The sequence below is a fragment of the Aplosporella prunicola genome, assembly GCF_010093885.1.
Source record: "Aplosporella prunicola CBS 121167 unplaced genomic scaffold K452scaffold_1, whole genome shotgun sequence".
Classification (NCBI taxonomy): domain Eukaryota; kingdom Fungi; phylum Ascomycota; class Dothideomycetes; order Botryosphaeriales; family Aplosporellaceae; genus Aplosporella; species Aplosporella prunicola.
Window position 1 is genome coordinate 739,812 of NW_022983529.1, and position 14,185 is coordinate 753,996.

Below are 14,185 nucleotides of genomic sequence, written 5' to 3' on the forward strand. Positions count from 1 at the left end.
AAAAAAAAAAAAAAAAAAAAAAGGCCTCCCACCCAACACCACCCCACCTAATAACCACCCAACCACACCCTCTGCATACCCATACCAGAGCCTTGTATCCCGTCGGCCCAATGCGTCCGTTACTACTACAAAAAACAAGAACCACCTACTCACCCACTCCGCCCCCAACCAACTGCGCCTCACCGCCGAAGCACCGCGCAACCAACAAACCGCTGGTGCCGCCCCACGAGACCCTTCCCCACATGCACTTCTCCTCTCCACTAGAACAGGGGGCAGCTAACAATAGACGCGGCCCCCATACCCAGAAGCCAGGCTACCAGTAGTACGCAGTACACAGTCCAGTCCCGCTCACTTCAGCTCCCAAGGCAACTGTACAGCCGCGCGCGCAGTCGCGCACCGCCCTCCAACAGCGTCGCACGGCGCGCCAGCCTAGCTAGGCAGCCAGGTATGTAGGTATGTATGCTTGCTAGGAATCTCACGCGCGCGCCGAACCGAGGGTAAGTAGAGCAGCACCAGCACCAGCATGTGAAACAGCAGACGTATCCGTATCCGTATCTACCTACATGCCGCGCCACACTCACACGCACGTCACGCCTGCACCGCCGCACCCCCACCCCCAACACCCAGCAAGCACCAGCCACGCGCCCAGGACGCGCAGCGACTCCATTCCTTCCATCCGTGCCACCACTCTGATAAACCACCCGCCCGCCGTATTCGTATTGCACATGCAATCTATGCAATACCTATGCAATCTGCACAATGCCTACCGCACCGATACCGATCGGCTCCCAGCCGAGCACCGAGCAAGCAAGCAAGCATCCGGCCCCGACCTCGATACGCTGTGATGTGATTCGCTTCGACGCGTAGAGCAGGTGCGTACGTGGATACCTAGGCGCGCGCTCAAACAGGCGCAGTCGCAAGTCGCACCACTCACGCAACACAACACAACGCAACGCAACGCAGCGCAGCGCAACCGGCCAGGCACACTGCGACTGTAGTAAGGCTCGCCCGTGGCTTAGCATGACTGTCCGAGCAAGCAGGCAGGCAGACAGTGGAGAAAGCAAGACAGAGGGAAAGAGGAGAGACAAGAGTGGTGCCCGCTCACGCCTTTCTCATCTCGCCTCGCTTCATCGCCATCCATCTCATCCATCTCATCGACCCATCCCCGTTTCACTTAAGGCTATAGCAGTAGCAGAAAACAAATAGCAACAATAACAGCAACAACAATAGCAATGGCAATAGCAGTTGCAAAGTCAAAGCCCCAATTTTACACACATCGTAGGCTTTGTGATTGGTAGTATTAGGCATTAAGTGTTAAAACTGCGCGAGCAGGGCAAAGGCCAAAGCAGGCGCCAGTAGGTAGCCGACGTGCTCTCGCCTCGTCTTGCTCTCTTTCCCTCGCCTCGCTCGATCCCATCACATCAATCATGCAACAGTCCCCACACCCTTGTGTGCGTGCGCCAGGAACCCAGTAACCAAGGCAAGCAAGCAAGCAATCAATGCGAGAATGGTCTCCTCCCACTTCCATCAAGTCATCATCAGCAGACCCTCTTCCTCCTCCTTCAGATCCGCTGCATTACCGGCGTCGGAGAGCCCGTCCCCATCCGCTCTCTTTCTCTCTCCTCATCTCGTCCGGAAACGTGCAACATCCTCGCCACTCTCCATGAAATAGACGCAGCAGCAGGGCATCAGCTACAAAACCAATCCCTCTATATCCTGTGCTCAAACAACAACCGTCGTCCCCTGGCTTCGTTGACAAGCCAGGGCAGATTTCAATGCCCATGCCATGTTCGAAGAAGAAAAAATACGCGCTCCCCCAGAGATATTATTGCCGCGCAGCTCCAGCATACCCACCAAAATGGTCCAGGCAGCCGTCGGAGTGAATGCGGGCAAAGGTTGGAGCGAACGTCAGGAGTCTACGTTGAAACTCTTTAGGTGTTTTGTACAGAAGCGACCGGATGGGGGTATAATTCGCTCGAGAACAATGAGAAAAACCATGTCGCTTTCTTTCACAAAAAGACGGCAATCAATCCGGCGGTCTATAGCGTGCGAGAAAAAAGCAAGGTGGAATCAAGGCGCGTCTCGGACAAGCTTTGGTCTGTTTCGTTGGCAGGAAGACTGCTTGAATCGGCGGCGCTTGCAATCGAAGAATGGTCCTAATTGGTTTTCGCCGGATGAGTATGAAAGAATTGTAAAACCAAGGTCGGCCAGGTTCAATCGCGAAAGAAACGTGGCCCGTGTCAAAACAGGCCACAAAAATGCAGGATAAACTCCGTCCATGCAAATGATCGTTAAGGGCGTGAATGGAATCCTTCAAGACCCAGTTCAGGTCTTGACATGATTAGAGGTGAGAGTATTGGTGGTGTTGATAAAACCGGCAAATGATGGCCGCGAAAAGCCTCCTGTGGGTTGCCATTACCGATGATCGCGTTCGTGGTCTGAGGCTGAAGCAAGAGTGTCTCCCTCCCAAAGGTTTCCTTCAGAGTCCACTGGGCTACGAGGTCCGTTCGAGGGGCTCCTGGCACCGGACGAGAAGGACGAGGAAGAGCCAATAGTCCATTCATCGCTGTCAGAAGTGGGGTGGAACTCCTCGTAGAACTCGGTCAAGGCGTATCCATTTCCGTCTTGGGGATCGCCGATCTCGATGAAGTCATAGTCCCAGCGCGTCATCTTGTCGGTCTGCAGACGGGGCAGGAACTTGCCCTTGGCAATGAAGAAAATAGTACCCGCCACTTGGTCCGTTAGCTAAATCTGTACTTTGCGGTAATTTGGAAAGAAACTTACGCAGACTGCCCGCAACAAGGTCGACCGCATAGTGGTGCGAGAGGTACATGGTAGACCACCACAGCCACAGCGTGTAGAAAGTGAACAGCGGCCAGAGACGCGGGAAGACGTAGCTCAGGAAGAGCGCGTGCATGGTCGCCCAGCCTGAGTGCAGAGACGGGAAAGCTCCGAAAACCATCGGCGAAGCGGTGAAAGTCGAAGTGTAGAGGTCAAGGCCAAGGAGCTTGTCAATGGCCGCCAGACCAGCCGGAGAACCCGACATGCCGTAATTGGCCGGTGCAAGGCCGTAGATGTTCTCATACCAGGGTGGAGAGCACGGGAAGATGAGCTGAATCATGACGCCAATCGTGTTCATGTACCCGAAAGACCGAGCGTAGACGGGGAGAGAGCCCGGCGGACCAAAGATGAAGAGGAGCGCAGAGGCGAGGAACGGAGACCCAAAGTGGGTGATTCCGTAGGGGATCCAAGCCAACACATCCAGGACCACGTGCTTGTGCGCCGAGAGGATGTTGCTGAGGTTTGCACCGTACATGATGTTCTCCAAAGCGGGAAGGACGCGGACCCAGATCGGGGGGCGGTACTCGCCAGAGATGAACCTGCAGACGGCTCGTGTTACCATCGCCGCCCAACCACCACAATAACCCAATGGACGTTAGGATTCGACTTACTTGCACGAGTAGAACAGAACCAACCAGGTGATGGCGGGGAGAAAAGGCAAAAAGAACTGCCTCGTGGCCGGCAGGAGCATAGACCCCATCAGGAGCGTCGCCACAAACGTCTTGAGCATTGGCCCGGGCTCCTCGATGACGGAGAGGGCAAAAATGCCAACGATGGCCAGGAAAATGTACTGTCCGTCATAGTAGGACCACTTGTGCTTGCGCAGCGAACGCAGCGTGTCGGTGACGGAGAAGGAGGTATTGAGCGATGTCACCGACGAGGCGGGCGATTGCCTGCTGTGGATCCTCGACTTTGTTGCGCGCCACTTCCTGCGGACCTTGTGCGGGACAAGGACTGGCAGCGAAGGCCAGGCGGGTAGCATGGCCTTGCGCGGCAGGAAGTCCTGGTACGAAGGCACGCGGGTGTGCATTTTCGCCATCGTGAGAAGGCGGCGGATGGCGGATGAAGGCGGACGGGCCTGCGGCGGCGGCGGGAGTGGGCGGCTGGGTCAGGACGGCGTCAGGCGCATGCGAGGACGGCGGCGAGGGCAGCAGGGCTCGGGATCAAGGCAGCACTCGTGGTGGGCCAGAGGGAGAAGGGGTTTGGGAGGGAAGAGAGAAGTATGTTTTGTGGTTGGAAGAAAGAAGATGGGGCTTGAGTATTGTACAAGGCGGTGCGGCCGGGAGAGTCGGGCCCTAGTGGCTGGGACAGCGCCGGCTCTGGTTGCTGAGCCCGTAAGATTAAAATTACTCTGCACGCGACCGCCCGCGCCCACGAGCGCGATTATTGCCCGAGAAACGGGCCTCGCGACACCCTGTGCGGGTGCTTCTTTGTGCGCCGGCCAGCAGATCAGGCAGACCGAGCCAGACCGGGCCCCTATGACGCCCTCGACCAGCTAGCTGTAAGGAATAAGGTCAGCGCTACGCTATGCACCATCATTGACAACTGTCCCGCTGGATGCGCGAGGTGAAACCCAACGCCCTCCAGACTGCCGTGCTACAATACAATACATACATAGGCAGTGCGACAGTCACACAGTCCACGCTCCAAAGTCGGCCCTCCGAGGCTTCCATGGCGACAATCTCTTGGCACCATGCCCTCCCAGCGCACCCGGCTGCCGTTGGGAGTTGGAATCTTTATGCGCTCTCGTACCGCCCTGCTGGCCATTGGCCCAGAGCCGTCTCTTCCCCGCACCCGCCCCATTGACGTCGATGTTGTTGTGTTGGTTCACGGTTAACTTCATCTGCACACTTTGTGCTGTTTCACTTCCACTCGCGTCTGCCGCTGCAGGTCCGCTGTCCGCTCCCGTCGTGCTCCCTACTCAACACCTCTCAATCTCTCATCCTGTGACGCCTCTCTGAGATTGCCAATTCCCCTACTCCCCCATCGCCAATCGTATGATCACCGGCGCCTATCACTAAGCGGACGGGACGGATATGTGAAAAGTCCCGTTGCTCCAGCTCCTCCTCCGACGTGGCAAGGGTCCGTTCGCACAAAATCGCCAGAGAATCGCGCCGTAGCCAGGTGCGCCCCCAAAAAAATTCCCTTCCGCTCCGCCGCACAGATGCTGCCGCTGCCGCTGCCGCTGCAATATCCACGCCGCACGCGAAGACGAAAACGCAAAAGCAAGAGCGAGCGATCGGCGCTTGCCCCATCCGCGCACCCTCTCTAGACTCTCAGACTCTCTCTCAGACTCTCCCACGCGTGCGCACGCGACCCGTGCCTCGCCTGCCCCCGACTGACTCGCCCCCAATCGCCCATCGGCCATCGTCGTCGTCGTCCATGTGCAATTCCATTCGCATCGTCGCCGTCGGCCATCGGCCCTCGGCAACCACTGCGTCCCGGGGCCGGGCACGACAGGGTTCCCACGCGTTGCCTCCGCGAGTCACACATGCACCCACTTCTCCCAGCGCCAAAAGCTGGTGCCGCCCTGCCGCAGCCGCAGCCCTCCACCGCCAACCAAGTGGGCCGTACCACCATTGTTGAGGCTCATCAGGGTCCATCCATCGCAATGGCGCAATCCACGGAGCCGGCGGGACCCAACTGTCCGTCGAGAAGGTCGTTCCACCCAACCTAACTAAAAAAGCCGACTGTCGTGCGAGCGACCGACCGAATGAGCGGGAGGGAAAAAATTTAAGAGAAAAATTTGTCCAGTGCGCCTTACCGGCCGTTTTCACCGGTCGGTCCATGGGCGTTCGGCGGCCGCCGCCCGGCACCGCGACGGAGGGTAAAGTAAAATGTCGCGCGCTCTTGTCCTCGTGGTAGGCTCTAGGATGCACAGGCACGGACTCTGAGGCTGCAGTTGGACAGCGAATTGGGAATTAGGTAAGGTTTTTGTCGGTCTACGATTAGTACACCGATTTAGAAGACAAGCTCTACGCAATGATATCAACCCTAGGCAAGCTATTACCCTTTTGAGTTGGCAGTGAATTCATGTTCTGCGGGTGAGGTTACAAACCGTAGCTTCCACCAATCATTGTTCTGATGTTGCCAAGCCCTGCCGGCCATCGTCACGAGTCAGAGCTTCAAACAACCTGGATTCACATGTCACCACAACAACTTCATCAGCATGTCACGAGTGTCGGCCTCGTACAAGAAGCAAGATGGCCTCCTCTCCATCAATTCTGATCGTCTCACAGTCCACTGGGCGCCAGCCGCACCTCCGGGTACTCCGCCGACACTCACCATAGCCGTCTCCGACATCACCAGTACGTCGACTTGCCCTGTGACCACAATTACAGACTAACTCCCCCAGACCTGCAGCAGACCCCTGCCACGAGTGCCAAGGTCTCGATCAAGATCGTCGCGACCGACAACTACGTCTTCGCCTTTAGCTCACCAACCGCCCGCGATGACCAGGCTGCCATTACCAACACGCTGCGACAAGCCATCGAGGCGCACAAGGCCCGGGGCCAGCCGCCCCCCGCGACCTCAGCCACGAACACGCCGACCCCCAACGCTGATGGACAGGCCCAGTCGGCGGCTATGACATTCGCAAAGGCGGCTTCTGGGGCCAGTGGCGCGGCAGCAAAGCCGGAAGACGAGCTGTTCAACGACGCACGGCTGCTGGCAGATGTGGACCTGCAGCGCTCGTTGCTCAGCAAGGACTTGGCCACGAGAAAGAGATTCGACGAGGCGCTGCGCGGGAAGCCGGAGAGCATCAGCGTGGGCATGTTCTCGCAGCAGTTTTGGAGCACAAGGGTGCATCTGCTGCGCGCGCATGCCGTCGAGCTGAGTCAGCACCACGGTCCGTACAACGCGCTATCGGCCATCAAGTTCAAGTATGATGATGAGGGCAAGCCGACGACGATCTTGACGCGGGGTCAAATTGCGACCATCTTCAGCCAGCATCCGCTGGTGAGGCGCGCATACAATGACCTGGTTCCTCCAATGAAGGATACGGAGTTCTTCAGCTCATTCTTTGCCAGTCGGCTGTATAAGAGGCTCAAGGGCGAGAAGATCACAGATATGGACCCCATGAACCCCAAGCTGGACAAATACCTGGACGACAGTGAAGAAAACGAGCGAGCAAAAGGTCTGAACGTAGAGCATTTCCCGCACTTTTTGGACATTGAGGGCAACGAGCAAAATCACAGCCAACGCCGCGGAAACAGGCCGGACATGACGATGCGGCCGTCGGGATACGACAAGGTGCCTATCCTCAAGAGTCTCAACCGCGTGTCGGAGCACATGATGGCGGATGTGCTGCCAGCGGACGTGTACGACCCGCACGCGCCGGTTGGCGTCGACGAGATTACATTCGAGCAGCTGCGACTCCAAGATCTTCAGCGAAATAACGAGGACAACCGCATCATGCTCAACATCCGCGATCAGCAGCAGTTCTTCTCGCGCGACGTTCAGGCATCCACCGAGGCCAAAGTGTACGCAAAGCAATCCCCTAAGGATGTCATTTCTACGCTCAAAAACGAGCTTCAACCCGGCGGGGCTCAGGGCCTGAATCTGCCGGCTGCTATCGGCGTTGACGACAACAGCGATAGTGAAGAGGATGCGCGAGCCACCAAAGCGGGTAAGGTCCGCATTGGCACCAAGGCGAGCCGTAATTCGGCGACGCGCCAGATCCTCAACGCAGTGAAGCAGCGGTGGGCACAGACGAACGACTTCTCGACGCCGCTGGGGACGTTTGCGCCCGTGTCGTCGGTGAGCAACAGCACGGGGCTGTCGAGCAACGCGGTCGACGGGCTGACGCTGGCGCACAACACGACGATCGAGTTCCTGCACTATTTCTACGCCGTGTACCACTCGGGCGACGCGGAGCGGGCGGGCGAGCTGGGCACGCTGGCCGAGACGCTGGACAAGTCGCTGGAGCGACTGAATGCCATTGCGGCGGACGCTGAGGCGGAGCGCGCCGCCCTCGTCGCCGACGCCCGCCGCAGGAATGACGAGTACACGGCGCGCACGGGCAAGCGGCGCCGCTTCGACGAGAGCGCCATCAAGGGCGGCCGCGAGGGCGTGCTCGCTGTCGTCAAGCCCACGGTGCGTGCCGTCACGGAGGCGACGTCGCGGTATCGTCGCGAGCTGGCGGCGCAGTTGGCTGCGGTCCAACAGCAGCAGCAACAACAGCAGCAGGCAGCTATGGCGGGGGCGGGGACGCCCGTTGCCGCGTAGGGCGTCCCGGGCCCGGGCGCAAGGTTATGACGATGTATGCAAGCAGCATGCACGGGTGGTGGTAGTGGTGGTGGTGCACGCACGCTGCGCTCGGTCCGTCCATCCCTGTGACTCTTTCTCTCCATAGGTCCATATGTCCTCTCCTCCGTCATCCAACATCCGGCATCCGGCATCCGGCATCCGGCATCCGGCATCCGTAGGGTAGTCCGCGCGCTCGCCTCTGTTCAATCTTCATCCGGGCGCGGCGCCCGAGGTGTTTCCGTGCCGTGGGCCGTGGGCGATTTGGGCGATTGCCATGCCAATGTCGATGTCGATGCCCGATGGGCGATTTGATTGATTGATTGATGCGCGGGAAAATAGGGGGATGTGCGGCGCGAACCAATCCAATCCACCACCCAACACGTTATTATGTAGTATCATCGTGCGCGAGAGGGCGTGCGCGCACACATCTGTGTGCTTCTGCTTCTGCTGCTGCTGCTTCATCATCACGAGTCTCCCCCCCTCCCGGCCCGCTGCTTACTCGCTCGCTCTCTCTTTTATAGTGATGCGCCGTCCCCGTCATGCATGCATGCGGCTCTGCCGCCTCATCTCATACCTTACTTTTCCTACCTTAATCCTACCCTACCCGAAAGTCTGATGAACCTTAATTATTCGCTTCGCTTCATTTCATTTCCAACCTTTGCCCAACTCTGCAACTCTGCAACTTCAATTTGCCACCCACCCCATCATCATCGTCCGTCTTGCGTCCGTCCATCGATCCTTCATCTGTCCTCCGTCTCACCTTTCCCGCCTTGGCTTGCTTCATCGCCGCCGCCGCGGATATTTGCTTTTATTTCGCTGCCCTCGCTCGCTCGTATTCGCCTGTTCTGTACTGTACTTGGCGAGCGTCGTCGTCGTCGTCGTCATCGTCATCATCGGTTGTTGATTGACTTGATTGCCCCTGCCTGCCCAATGGTCAGTTACACTCAAAGGAAAAAAGGAACCCAGGTATGCTACTAATGGCGTTGCTGTATACTACGTATCACTAAGTTACACCTTCCCTTCCTCCCCTTTAAACCTTTCCACCGCCCCATCCCCCCATGCCATGGCATAACATGCCATCCATCCATCCCCATCCCCATCCCCATCCCCATCTCTCATTTCCCCCTCCCTCTCGAAAAAAAAGGAAAAAGAAAAAAAGAGGCTCGGCAGAAATCCAAGGCTGTAAAGACAGTATAAGCTCAAAAGGTATCTCCGCGATCGAAACAGAAGAATAAAAAAAGGCTCGTCCCCACGAAAAAGAAGACAACGTCAAAAGAACAAAGAAGCGAAGAAGGTCCAGAATCCCAAGACAGGATCCAACAGCAAAAAACCATGTATCCCATCGAATAAAGGAATAACGGAAAAAACAATAAAAAGCAATAGCAAAAACCAAAGGCAAACAGACTCGACAATCTCTACGAAGGTCGTCAAATGTCCTCCACCTTTCCCAAAAAAGGAGACCAGAAAAAGCCACTTTACACAAATCGCTCCATAGCTCCCAAAGCCGACGCCAGGTACCCATTCTCCTAAGAGCCAAGATAAAAAGAAAAGGTCACTTATTCAATCCATTCGTTCGTCGTTTCTCTCGTACAGCCCTCGTTGCAATTCGTCAGGTCGTCAGATCGTCAGAATTGGCGAAAGGTCATAAAGAAGACGAAACTTAATCAAAAGCACGTCACATGTCCTCAGTATAGAGCGAGGAAGCCTCCCTTGCGGCAGGTCGTTCTTGCTGCTATATGGGGTCCATCCAGGCCATGGACTTCATCGTGTCGTCAGGGAACAGGTCGTTGGACTGATCGAACATGCTAAAGTCGGGGATGGCATCAAGCTCGGGCACACCGAACATTGACTGGGGCCCGCACTTGGGCGAAGCCGGCGGCGTAGAGAAGGGGTTGGAGACGGTACGGCCGGACGCGCTGCGCTTGGGGTTCTTCGGCGAACCGTTGCGCTTGGGGCCCTTGGGGACGATGAGTCTGTCGTCGTCGTCGCCCGCGTTGGAGGGCGCCGGCGACATGGGAGGAGTCGCGGCGAAAGTCTCAGCCGTCATGCGGAACAACGTCTCGCCGGAATTGAAGTTCTCCTCGTCATCGTCGTCCTTGTTGGTAGGTGGCGGCGGGTTGTTCTTGGGCGTGTTGCGCGCCGAGTTGGCCCTCTCGAAAGCCTTCTCAAACGGACTCGTGGTGGGCTCCTCGGGAATCCTACGGAGGGTTAGCGGATGGCTCTATGAGGAGGTAGTTGCTCGGAAAACTTACTTGAAGGCAGTTGCCGTCGATTCTTGAGAAGACTGCGAGTGCAGGCTTGCCAGACCGGCGAATTGCGGTTGGTGGATCTCGACCTCCTGCATGGGAGACTGCGAGGATTCGGGCGAGGAGCTGGAGGAGAGAGAAGAGGCGTAGGCCAAGGCCTTGCGAGTCTTGTTCGCCTTCTCGACGCGCTCATCCATCTCAGGGCGCGGCTTGCGAGGACGACCGCGGCGAGCCTGCTTCCTAACGGCATTGGGGAAGGCGCCGTCGCACATACCGCGTTGGCGATGCCTAGTGAGGGCATCCTGCCTAGCGAAGCCCGCGCCGCAGGGGCACTTGTACGGCTTGTCACCGGTGTGGATCTTAGCGTGGCGCTTCAGGTCGTGCTGACGCACGAAGCACTTGCTGCAGTGGTTGCACCGGTACTGGCGGTCGCCAAGGTGAGTCTGCACATGGGCCCGGATGTTCTCGCGACGACCGAAAGTCTTGTCGCATTCAGGGAACAGGCAGGTCCACCGGTTGGTCGCAGGGTCCTGCTCACTGATGTAGGTTTGGATTTCCTCCGACGAGATGCCGGTGTCCTCAATGGTAGCGTCGAGGTTGAGCTCGGCGATGGACATGGCGCGCGGAGAGAGAACGGGCCGGCTAGGGTTGGGAGAGAGGAAGCCCTCGGCGTCGCTCATGCTCCGTGACAGCGGGGGAAACAGCGAGGGTCCGAGCTGAGGAGTGGGGGCCAGGCGGTTGGAATCCACAAAGGTGGGGAAGGACTGAGACTGCGGCGAGAGCGAGGGCGACCGGCTAGGAGAAGGAGCACCGGAAGAGTAGAAGGATGACTCATAGCCATTGTCGCTGTCGGCGGCGGTGTCGAGGTTGAAGCTGAAGGCCGGAGGGTCGTCCGCGGGAGGCTCGACGTTGATCTTGCACGGCTCCTCAAAGCTGGTCGGCATGGGAGCGAGGTCCATGTGGTCGACCGGGGTAACGGGCGACGCCTTGAGCGGGGCGGGGCTGGGGCTCGGCAAGATGCTCACTTGCACGGTGGCGTGAGCGCCGTACACGGCCTTGATGTGCTCCTCGAGCTCCTTGAGCTGCTGCGGCGACGGCTGGCGAGGCACCAAGGAAGAGTCGGGGTAGGACTGGAACTGCGGCATGGAGGCGTGCTGCTGGGCGAGTTGCATCGGGTGCTGGAGCTGGCGGTGTTCCATCGATATACTTACCATGCCGTCGGGCTGCGAAGGATAGGCAAAGGGGTTTTGGAACGATGGGCGTCCCTGGTCCAAGCTCATGCCTCGCCGGTGGTGGTGGGCGCTGTGTCGCTGGGGCATGGTCGGCAGAGGGTGTGCCGCGGAGGGCGCCTCGAAGAAGCCGGGCGTGGAATTTTGACGGCGGTGCAGAGCACGCCGCTGGTGGAGACTTGGCGACGGAGTGGACAGCATTTGGGGAGTCCGGCAGAGGATTGGGGTTTCAAAAAGGGTATATGGTACACCTTTTGGTCCGAAACTGGCCAAGGAGAAGGCGGTGGTCAGCTTATAATGCGGAGCGACGTGTTGTTTATCACGACGCGAACGGACCCACCTCTCACGCAGGTGCAAGCCGCGCTCGCCGGGCGGAGACGAAACGGCCTAATTTGCACAGAAGCTGTCTTGATATATGACGTCGCGCGGAGCTGGCAGAACAGGCTCTCGGCGCCGAAGATGCTTCTCGTGCGGGCGGTAGGTAGGTACGTGCTTCGAGAGGCGCAGCTAACCGTGATAGTCGCGTGTGCTATGCTGGCAGAAAGAGGGGCAGACGAGGGGGGTTTGCCGGAGAAAGAGACGGAGAGAGGAAAGGGATTTGCACCTAATGTACGATTGCGATTGCGATTGCGGAGGAAATGAAGTTGGAGAAGATGATGGGCGCGAGGGGGGGTAAAGAGAGGGACGTGTGGTGTCTGTGGGAGAGCTGAGACTTGGAGCACAACAGGTGCGCGTCTCTCGGGTAACAGGCGTGAGGCGCCCACCGGGTGACGACGGCACAGGAGTGCTTTGTGCCAAGGCAGCGCTTACCGCCTGTTTCGACAAGAGCCGGCCTGGGCCTATCGTCCCCTAAGCCCGACGCCCGAATCAGACGCTCGCTGACTCAGCCCGTGCACTTCTCGCTTAGCCCACTGGCGCCACGCAAAAATATCCCACGCCCACCCGCCTGTCCTTCTTTTCGAGCCGCCATCGACGACGACTGAGGAAGACATCTGTTGTCTAGGTGCGCATGCCACACCAATATACCATGCCGATGATGTCTAGCTAACATCTTCCAGGTCGCCATGCAGATCTTCGTCAAGACCCTCACGGGCAAGACTATCACCCTTGAGGTGGAGTCGTCCGACACCATTGACAATGTCAAGTCCAAGATCCAGGGTATGCGCCTCACATGATGAAAAGCTCTCTTGTGTCGACTGAGCGCTAACACCTCCCAGACAAGGAGGGCATCCCCCCCGACCAACAGCGCTTGATCTTCGCCGGCAAGCAGCTCGAGGACGGCCGCACTCTGTCCGACTACAACATCCAGAAGGAGTCGACCCTTCACCTCGTGCTCCGCCTGCGTGGTGGTGCCAAGAAGAGGAAGAAGAAGGTCTACACCACCCCCAAGAAGATCAAGCACAAGAGGAAGAAGACCAAGCTCGCCGTCCTCAAGTACTACAAGGTCGACGGCGACGGCAAGATCGAGCGCCTCAGGAGGGAGTGCCCGCAGGAGCAGGTCAGTTTTTTGACATTTCCCCCCTTTTTTTCAATCCGGAAATACTAACATGTAGATTTAGTGCGGTGCTGGTGTCTTCATGGCCGCCATGCACAACCGCCAGTACTGCGGCAAGTGCCACCTGACCTACGTCTTCGACGAGTCCAAATAAGCGCTCGACCTTGAGCCTCTCTGTGCGCGACTGGAGGGTACGATGCCCCGGTTCAACGGCATGTGCTGGTAGTCACGACGACAATATGTAGCTGGAGCTAAATTCAAAAATGAAAAAAGCGCAATCTAAGCTACAAAAACCCAAAAAACGCCACCTTATCTTACTTGTCTGCTGTGTGATCCATGTCAACGCTCATGTCCACAATCCGCAATCCACAATCCACAAGGCGTGATCTGCAATCTTGTGTTAAAATGAGCCGCAAGCCGAACGAATCCTCCACACGGACGTTCGGCCCCGACTCGACCTAGGTCCTAGGTAGGAACTGACGAACGACTCGATAAGTCGCCGGGGCGGAGGAGGGGCCCGCCCGCAACCTAATTAACCCACCAACCAACCCTGCCGGCGCATCGTATCGCATGCATTCTGGCCAGACATCATACATCATACATCATACTCGTATGTACGTGACGCTAGGTAAGGTAGCCCGGGAAAGCCTCCGCCCTACGCCTAGGCTACGTACATAGGCTAGGTTCCTTCCACGGACGGGCGTCCATCCTTCCTTCCTCGTCGGAGAAACCTCTCCTTTTCGACAATGCAGATGGAATCCTTCCTTCCACTTCCATCCGGGCGTCAACCTTGGAATCCGGGCATCCATCGTCCCTCCGATCCTCCGAGCCGACGAGTCTCCGGGTCCTTGGCCTTGCCTTACCTTACCCGCCGTGCCGCCGGCCAGACAGACAGCGCAGCCCCCAACCTACCAATGCCCCGCAAGTCGCAACTGCCCAAACGGCACACCACCCACCACTCGTATTTAGTGACGCGCAATGAGCTATGAGCTATGAGCAATGAACACTAATACTATAAGTGAGACAATTATAAAGTAAAAAGAGAGAGAGAAAAACAAAAGTTCTCACTTGACTACTGCCAATCGTCAATCGTCAATCCCACCGCGGTACCAATCCAATCCATCCCC

General features: G+C 57.7%; 8 protein-coding genes across 8 annotated transcripts; 4 read left to right on the forward strand and 4 right to left on the reverse strand.

Moving 5' to 3' along the window:
* Positions 1-1,245: 1,245 nt before the first annotated feature.
* On the reverse strand, positions 1,246-1,657 carry K452DRAFT_4525 (uncharacterized protein). Its single transcript, XM_033546690.1, has one exon. The coding sequence runs from the start codon at positions 1,526-1,528 to the stop codon at positions 1,301-1,303; it is 228 nt and encodes a 75-aa protein (XP_033402982.1). The 5' UTR covers positions 1,529-1,657; the 3' UTR covers positions 1,246-1,300.
* K452DRAFT_4520 (uncharacterized protein) lies at positions 1,658-2,460 on the forward strand. The gene has a single exon (XM_033546689.1). It carries the CDS (start codon positions 1,787-1,789, stop codon positions 2,267-2,269), a length of 483 nt encoding a protein of 160 aa, XP_033402983.1. The 5' UTR covers positions 1,658-1,786; the 3' UTR covers positions 2,270-2,460.
* K452DRAFT_323435 (uncharacterized protein) lies at positions 2,416-3,823 on the reverse strand (the record flags this gene model as incomplete). Its single annotated transcript, XM_033544639.1, has 3 exons — positions 2,416-2,732; positions 2,785-3,380; positions 3,453-3,823. 3 exons carry the CDS (start codon positions 3,821-3,823, stop codon positions 2,416-2,418), a joined length of 1,284 nt encoding a protein of 427 aa, XP_033402984.1.
* Positions 3,824-6,010: 2,187 nt separating this feature from the next.
* Positions 6,011-8,067, forward strand: K452DRAFT_293728 (uncharacterized protein; the record flags this gene model as incomplete). The annotated part of the gene is made up of 2 exons (XM_033541611.1): positions 6,011-6,149; positions 6,197-8,067. 2 exons carry the CDS (start codon positions 6,011-6,013, stop codon positions 8,065-8,067), a joined length of 2,010 nt encoding a protein of 669 aa, XP_033402985.1.
* Positions 8,068-8,885: 818 nt separating this feature from the next.
* On the reverse strand, positions 8,886-9,715 carry K452DRAFT_4587 (uncharacterized protein). Its single transcript, XM_033546697.1, has 2 exons — positions 9,064-9,715; positions 8,886-9,011 (listed from the first exon to the last, which is right to left on the reverse strand). Exon 1 carries the CDS (start codon positions 9,608-9,610, stop codon positions 9,119-9,121), a length of 492 nt encoding a protein of 163 aa, XP_033402986.1. The 5' UTR covers positions 9,611-9,715; the 3' UTR covers positions 8,886-9,011; positions 9,064-9,118.
* A 35-nt stretch (positions 9,716-9,750) lies between these two features.
* K452DRAFT_4551 (uncharacterized protein) lies at positions 9,751-10,537 on the forward strand. Its single transcript, XM_033546694.1, has one exon. The coding sequence runs from the start codon at positions 9,891-9,893 to the stop codon at positions 10,365-10,367; it is 477 nt and encodes a 158-aa protein (XP_033402987.1). The 5' UTR covers positions 9,751-9,890; the 3' UTR covers positions 10,368-10,537.
* Positions 10,538-10,618: 81 nt separating this feature from the next.
* On the reverse strand, positions 10,619-10,840 carry K452DRAFT_195331 (uncharacterized protein; the record flags this gene model as incomplete). Its single annotated transcript, XM_033535943.1, has 1 exon — positions 10,619-10,840. A coding segment is annotated over one exon (222 nt), but the record flags the coding sequence as incomplete, so codon positions are not given.
* Positions 10,841-12,391: 1,551 nt separating this feature from the next.
* On the forward strand, positions 12,392-13,334 carry K452DRAFT_314474 (uncharacterized protein). Its single transcript, XM_033543757.1, has 4 exons — positions 12,392-12,566; positions 12,622-12,721; positions 12,781-13,061; positions 13,123-13,334. Exons 2-4 carry the CDS (start codon positions 12,628-12,630, stop codon positions 13,210-13,212), a joined length of 465 nt encoding a protein of 154 aa, XP_033402989.1. The 5' UTR covers positions 12,392-12,566; positions 12,622-12,627; the 3' UTR covers positions 13,213-13,334.
* The last annotated feature ends 851 nt before the right edge of the window (positions 13,335-14,185 follow it).

What these genes read in the sequence shown, in the direction of transcription:
- K452DRAFT_4587 (XM_033546697.1), bottom strand. Translation starts at nt 9,610, where the DNA reads ATGGGTACCTGGCGTCGGCTTTGGGAGCTATGGAGCGATTTGTGTAAA.
- K452DRAFT_314474 (XM_033543757.1), top strand. Translation starts at nt 12,628, where the DNA reads ATGCAGATCTTCGTCAAGACCCTCACGGGCAAGACTATCACCCTTGAG. An exon ending in TGTCAAGTCCAAGATCCAGG is followed by an intron (nt 12,722 to 12,780) that starts GTATGCGCCTCA and finishes AACACCTCCCAG; the next exon opens with ACAAGGAGGGCATCCCCCCC. An exon ending in GGGAGTGCCCGCAGGAGCAG is followed by an intron (nt 13,062 to 13,122) that starts GTCAGTTTTTTG and finishes ATGTAGATTTAG; the next exon opens with TGCGGTGCTGGTGTCTTCAT.
- K452DRAFT_4525 (XM_033546690.1), bottom strand. Translation starts at nt 1,528, where the DNA reads ATGGAAGTGGGAGGAGACCATTCTCGCATTGATTGCTTGCTTGCTTGC.
- K452DRAFT_4520 (XM_033546689.1), top strand. Translation starts at nt 1,787, where the DNA reads ATGTTCGAAGAAGAAAAAATACGCGCTCCCCCAGAGATATTATTGCCG.
- K452DRAFT_4551 (XM_033546694.1), top strand. Translation starts at nt 9,891, where the DNA reads ATGCTAAAGTCGGGGATGGCATCAAGCTCGGGCACACCGAACATTGAC.